Here is a 7,651-nt window from a genome sequence, read left to right as displayed (position 1 = left end):
TTTAAAATACCACTTCTATTTATTAGTTTAAAATTATAGTAGACTAGAACTTGGATTCTACTCATGTCTTACTCATCAAATGTTCTGAATTTTTTAATGTACTTAGTGTATACCAACTCGAAGCAAGCAACAACAAAAAAAATGTAGCACATATATCAGTGGAGGTGGAGGGCAGGGAAGAATAAATTAGAATGTGGGTGAGAAGAGGGAGAAAGAAGGGAAAGCATTCTATACTCCTCACTGACCCAAAACAATGGAGACCTTGGCACACAGGCACCCTGCTTATTCCTTTTATCTCCCCTATGTCCAATTAGTATTGACAATTAGGTCTACTAATATTTAGCTGCACAAGATACATTTTAGTATTTAAGCTTAACAATTAAGTACATGACTGATTCTTTGGTAGGTTCTGAACTACACATTCTATTGTGTAGAACCCAGTTCTTTCAAAAGCTATTTCCATTAAATAGACAAGTCATCCAGTTATCATGAACTTCACTATCCTTTCTGGGAAAAAAAAGGGGGGGAGGAGAGATTCATCTTGGTAAAACAAATATATTAGTTTAGGCAATAATTTTTATTTTACCACTTGCAACAACATGGATGGATCTAGAAAGTATAATGCTAAGTGAAATAATTCAGAGCAAGACAAATACCATAGGATTTCATTCATATGTGGAATTTAAGAAACAAAACAAAGGGGAAAATACCAAGAAACACTCTTAACTACAGAGAACAAACTGATGGTTACCAGAAGAGGTGGGTGGGGGAATAGAGTTAATAGGGGAGGGGAATTAGAGTACACTTATCATGATGAGCACTAAGTAATGTATTGTTGAATCACTGTATTATATATCTGAAACTAATGTAAGATTGCTATCTTAACTATCCTAGAAACGAAATTAAAAATAAAATTTAAAGAAAAAAAAATTGGGAAAGCAGAAGACAAAAAAAAAAAAATCCTCGGTCTTAATCTTACATCTACTGAACTGGAATCTGGGAATAAATTTCAAAAATGTGCATTTTTAGTAAGCTTTCCAAACCTTCGGTGATTACTGTGAGTAATTTCTGGGCACCCTGAAGTTTCAAAATCCCTCAAGTATAAGGAGGAAGCACATTGGCTATAAGTATTTAAGGTAGCAACTTAACTGAAGGTGGATACTAAATGGTATCATTCAGTTCTGTTTCTTCAGATAATACATATCTACAGTCAGACACCAATACTTGAGGCACAGAGGTTCCAAGATTTTTTTAAATGCTATGGCAATTACAATGGCTTGCTGATATACTATAATTGAATGTTACCATCTCACTCTTTTCGCTCTTGTAGAAAAATTATTTTTTCTAGTACTTCTAGATATAATCTCAAAATTCTAAAAATATTCTATCAACCAGGAAAAAAAAAAAAAGAAGACTGCCATAGACTATGAAAGTTAACTCCTCAAGAGAAACTACTACAAAAACATTTCAAGAAACAATAATAAAGTACAACATATGATGAAATCAACGTATACCAAAGCAAGAACTTCTCAGTTGAGTCCCAGGTACCTTACAGAGTCTCCCCAGCCTCTGGGATGTGAAGGGCCTGGGTGCAACCAGAGTCCATGGGGTTGTGATGAATGATCTCCAGATTACCCCAATGATGTGTATACAAGTATTATTTTCTAAGAGCGTCAAGGAATTAAAGATTAGGAAGCAACAATTTAGTAGGAGGTACTGATGTGAGAATCAAGAAAACCAGGTTCAACTCCTTGTCATCCCACTGAGTAATCTTAAATTACTTAACTTGGAACCCTTAGTTAGGTTCCTCATTACTTGTTAAATGAGGAATAGTTTAAACTACTTCTAAGGCCTTTTCTAAAACTCCATAATCTCCCTTGTATTTACACTTCATGATGTAAAATAACACTCCATGGTAATTTAATTAAAAGCTCTAAATTCAGTCAGTAACTCAATAAATACTTATTAAGCACCTAATCTGTGCCAGGCAATATGAGAATCTGGAAAACAGATATAGAATACAGTGTGCTAATATGGAGTTACATATACTTTATTGGGAATAAATAACATATTTTATTATAAATAACCACTGTGTCCCTTTAAATAAATAGTAAGAGTCTACTGAAGAATGCTAAGTTCTAGAAACCTACATAGATAATAAAGCTTGCCTATGCATAATCAATGTGAACTTTAATTAGAGTCAGAACATCTACCAATATTGAAGGCTTTTCTTCTCTGTACCCTTCACTTATTTAAAAATAAATAAATAAATAAAAGGGTCTGAGCACCTGGGTGGCACAGTGGGTTGATATCCAACTCTTGGTTTCAACTTGGGTTGTGACCTGAAGTCGCGGAATCAAGCCCCGTTTCAGGCTGTGTACTCAGTGCAGAGTCTGCTTGGGAGTACCTCTCCCTCTACCCCTCCACCTCACACTCACTCTCTCTCACTTTCCCTCTTTAAAATAAATAAATCTTTTTTAAAAAATAAGACACGTAAGTTTATGTTTTTGCATTAACAATCAAAATCACTTTTCAAAGTATACATTTGTAAAAATAGTTTATTTTAAAGACTCTCAGTAGGACTTCAACATCTTATTTTCAGATATACTAAGACAATCAGTGTGTTCAATAATTTTAACCCATGATGACAGTTGCTCCAGATCTATTAGACCTATATACATTGTTTAATTGAGCAGGAATAAGGAAAACAGGGATTCAGTTTTAATTAAATATTACAGTTGGATTTTCTCCTCCACAAAAGTATAACTTTCATATGGATACAATTTCACAAAGGTTACAAATATATATCAACTTACAACTGAAGGAAATATTTAGTATTTTACAAAAAAATCTAGCTCCATAATTGCTTCCTTTTAAAAAAATCCTTCTCATACAATATAAAAAGTCCAGATTTCTCCGGAAACATCCAGTTAGTCATCTAGTAGTAGGATCCAAAATGGGAAGAATTACTATCCCCAGAAGAGGGGGGTGGAGGCAATGGTGGAGGGGGTGGGGGTATAGAGTATGGTAAGGGAATTAATGGATGAGGTGCCATGTTAGGTGCAGCCCACCCCAGGTTTACAGATGCAGGTGGTGGTGGTGGAGGGAGTGGCGGTAGAGGAGGAGGGAGTGAAAAGCCGTGCATGTCAAACACTGGAGGAGGAAAGGGATACTGTGGCATGATAGGATTATCGTGTCTCTGAGGTGGAAATCCTGAAGTGTCCTGAAACACCATATGCTCTGAGTTATGAAACTGTGGCGACTGAGGCCTGCCGTGGCAAGGTCGAGGATATCTACCCCGGGAAAATCCTCGTGTGAATTCTCTGTTACGATATCCTTTTGAATGCTCTGAAGCGGAGCTATGAACATTCCAGTTCTGATGTACTTCTGAAAAATTTTCACCTTTGAGTGAGAAAAAAAGCATAAAAACAAAATTAAAATTAATTTTAGTATATCAAAAAACACTGCGGAAAATTTCAATAATGTCTTTTCTTTAACCTCCAGTATTGTCTTATGGTAACTAAAAAAGCAAAAGCCTTAAAATTATCAATTAAAAATGAATCCCTCTCATCAGAAACCAGAGAGAACAGAAGAAAGTGGTAGAACATTTTCAAGTGCTGAAAGAAAACTCAATCTAGAATTCTAAATGTAATGAAAATATCCTCAGGAAAAAAAGGGAAACTAAAGACATCTACAATGAAGAAAAACTATAATTTATCTCCAGCAGACCTACACTGATATAATGACTAAAGCAAGTTCTCTAAATAGAAACAATAAAGAAACCTGAAACACCAGAAAGAGAGAACACAGCAAAAATATGAGTAAATACAATAAAATGTCCTTCTCTGAGTTTTCTAAATAAGTTTGGTGGTTAAAACAAATATTATAGTAAGTAATATGATTCTAATTCTATATATGAACTATTTAAGCCAATTTATGTTATAAACAAAAGAAAACAAGGGACATAAAGAGGTAAAGCTTCTAAGAGGTAAGGTTTCTACACTGCACACAAACTGGCAAAACAATGACACCAGTAGATTGCAATAAGTAACATATATACAATTTAATACCTAGGACAACCACTGAAAAAATTATGCAGAGATACATTCAAATACACTACAGATAAATCAAAATGGAATTCTAAAGAATGTTATAGTACTGACAGGCAGGCGGATATGAGAAAACAGAAACGAAATACAGAGAGAATGAACAGAAAAGGGCAGACTTAAGCCTTAACATCAATAATTACATTAAATACAAACAGTCTAAATACATCAATTAAGACACAGGGAATGACTGGTAGAGTAGATTAAAAAACAAAATACTCATTTCAAAGGATATAGTCAGGTTGAAAGTAAAAGGAGAGCAAAAGACACGACATGCAAACATTAATCAAAAGAAAGGAGTAGCAGGGTGCCTGGGTGGTTCAACTGGTTAAGCATCTACCTTCAGCTCAGGTCATGATCCCAGAGTCCTGGGATTAAGCCCCGTGTTGGGCTCCCAGCTCAGCTGCTCAGCAGGGAGTCTGCTTCTCCCTCTCTCTCTACCCCTCCCCCTGCTCTTCTCCCTCTCCTAGCAAATAAATTTTGGGAAAAAAAAAAAAAGATCAGCTACATTAATATCAGATAAAATAGATTTCAGAACAAAGAAAATCATCAGGGAAAGACAGAGACAAGAGAATTCAACAACATACATATGAAGAATTATACACTATGCCCACATCTGGTCTATTCCAGGGATGCAAAGACTGGTTCAATATTCCAAAACCAGTGTAATCTCCTCATTAACAGGCTAATGACAAAAAATGTCATCTTATCAAAGTACTGTCAAAATTTAATACTTATAAATTTTTTTAAAAAGCTCCAAAAAAATAGGAATAGATGGAAACTTTCTTTACTTGACTACATCTAAAAAACCCTGATACCTAAATTATACTTAACTATGAAAGGCAATGTTTCCTCCTCTAATCAAGAACAAAGCACATTTATTCAACATAGTGCAAGAGACTAGACCTAGTAAAAGAGAGACTAAAAAAATATATGATTTGAACAGCAAAGAATACCGTTTCTATTTGCAACTGACATAGTTGGCTAAGCAGAAAATGTCAAAGAAAAAAACTCCTAGAACTAGTGAGTTCAGGAAGGTCACAAGATAGAAGCTAACCAAACATTAATTTATTTCTGTACTCTAGCAACAAACACATGGACATTGAAATTAAAATGTAAAACCAGTTACAATGATTTGAAAAATGAAATACTTAAGTGTATAATAACAAAAAAAATACAGATTAGTATTCTAAACATGCAAAATGCTACTGAAAAGAACCAAAGATCTAAATTAATAGAGATGTACAGCATTATTGTGCAATGGAAGACTCAATACAGTTAACTATCAATTCTCTCCAAACCAATACACAGGTTTAATATAATTCCTACCAAAATCTCAGCAAGTTAAAAAAAAAAAAATCCCAGAAAGACTTTTGCCAATATAGAGAAGATTATTACACAATGCATATGGAAAAGCAAAGGAACTAGAACAGCTAAAATAACTTTGAAAACTTTTAGGGAAAAAAAAAAAAACTAGGAAAAAAATTACAGAATGTAGGTCTAGACAAGAAATTCTCAGACTCCACAAAAGGAAAACAATAAACTGGGCTTAATAAATTTAAAATCTTTTGTCCTACAAATGGCCTTCTTTGAGAGGATAAAAATACAAGTTACAGGCTGGAACAAATTATCTCATAACTCAAGAACAAAAAAGCAGAAATATAGTTAGAAAACAGGCAAGAGACATGAACAAATATATCACTGAAGAAGATATAGAGATAGCAAATCAGGACATGGAAATATGTTCAAAATCCTTAGCCATTAAGAAAATGCAAGTTAAAATCACAATTATCACTACACACCTATCAGAATGACTACAATCAGAATAACTAAAATAAAAAATAGTGACAAAACCAAATGTTGGTGAGAATGCAAAGAAACTGAGTACACTGGTGATAGGAATCCAACTACTGTATAATCCAGCAATTATTCTTAGATACTGATTCCAGAGAAATGTAAAGTTGTGTTCACACAAAAACCTGTACAACAATACATACGACTTTGTTCCTATAACCAAAATATGTTAACAACCCAGATGTTAATGCCTGACTGGTAAACAACCTGTGGTATATTCATACCATGGAATACTATACCCATAAATGAAAAGAAATAAACATGACAAATAAAACAATCTGGATGAATTATCTAGGAAATTATGCTCAGTGACAAAAGCTAATCCCTAAAGGTAACATACTGGATGGCTCTATTTATGTAATCATTTTTGACATGAAAAAATGTATTATAGAAATGGAGAACAGATAAGTAATTGCCAAGAGTTAAGGAGGTGGGAGGGAGGGAAGTGGGAGTGACTACAAAAAGGCAATGAGTGATCCTTTCCTGTGGTGGAAATATTCTGTATCTTGACTGCCTCAAAGTCAATATCCTGGTTGTGATACTGTACTGTATAGTTTTACAAGATGTTACCATTTCAGGAAAGTGGGTAATGGACATGCAAGAAAATCTCAATTATTTCTTACAACTGCATAGGAATCTATAAAAAGTTTAATTTCTAAAAAAATAGCAAAGGTATAATAAACGGAAATGCATGTTAAGAAATAAAACACTTTAAAAATACTTTAATAAATTTATTTATTGATTTTAGTCTATTTAATAAAAATTTATTAAAATACTTTAATAAATAAAATACTTTGAGTTGGGTATTAAGTATTATAGCATTTAATTCTAAACATGGAAGCAAAGAGGTTTCTTAAAAAAAAGTGCCCATATGCACAAATGACTAACGAGGCTTAGTTTTACCTCTAGATGCCATTTTTACATCTTAAACTTAAAAAACTAACGTTGAATATTCCTCATGACTCTCTTCTTACCACAACTTTGTAATGCCTCCTATGTTAGATGGATGCCAGGAGGTAAGAGATCCCACATGTTTCCTTCAATTTTATTAGTTATCAGCTTATATAAATGTTAAGTGAAGATAAAAAATCACTATATATTGCATTTACTCACTTGATTCATGAGATTCAGACTTGAATTTTTTCCGGCCTTGAATCTGAGATTTTTTCCTCTGTTTGGCTTCTTTTTCCTTTTCATCATCACTGAAATCTAAGGCCTCAAGAGGAAAAACATACAGATTATGTCAAATGGATTTACCAATACATTGTTACATACTTGGATGTGAGAAGAACAGATCTATTATTTAACAATGACCCTGAAAGAATATTACTTTTTGATGTGTAATATTTTCTAGTAAATATCTGAATTAACTATATATGACTCTTAATTAACACAGGCCAGAGTACTCAAGGCTTTTTTTAAATTTTTCCTTAGGAAGTTTCAGATAGGGAATTGTCTATACACAGATGGTAACTTTAAAATACCAATCTTTAACAACCTTCAGATATGGGTATTCCATAGCCAGAAGACTGCCTTACGCTTAAGAATCAAGATTCATCATAGCAGCAGCTACCAAACAATGATAAAGGGAAGGGACAGTGAGGAATATGTAAATAACATAAATGATCAGATCTAATATAAAAATGGAAGAAACTATTACATTCACTCAAAAATTTATACATGCCCATTAT

General features: G+C 33.5%; 1 protein-coding gene across 1 annotated transcript in view; it reads right to left on the bottom strand.

The window, feature by feature from the left end:
- Positions 1-2,469: 2,469 nt before the first annotated feature.
- The window catches only part of NAF1 (nuclear assembly factor 1 ribonucleoprotein), a 42,513-nt gene continuing 37,331 nt past the window's right edge, over positions 2,470-7,651 (bottom strand). The window contains exons 7-8 of the mRNA XM_032332633.1: positions 7,074-7,176; positions 2,470-3,402 (exon numbers count right to left, since the gene is read on the bottom strand). Of these exons, the coding sequence (XP_032188524.1) occupies positions 2,939-3,402; positions 7,074-7,176 (567 nt within the window). The 3' untranslated portion in view covers positions 2,470-2,938. The remainder of the gene's footprint in view (positions 3,403-7,073; positions 7,177-7,651) is intronic.

The sequence above is a fragment of the Mustela erminea genome, chromosome 2 (assembly GCF_009829155.1).
Source record: "Mustela erminea isolate mMusErm1 chromosome 2, mMusErm1.Pri, whole genome shotgun sequence".
Taxonomy (NCBI): domain Eukaryota; kingdom Metazoa; phylum Chordata; class Mammalia; order Carnivora; family Mustelidae; genus Mustela; species Mustela erminea.
This window is presented reverse-complemented; position numbering and strand designations above follow the sequence as displayed.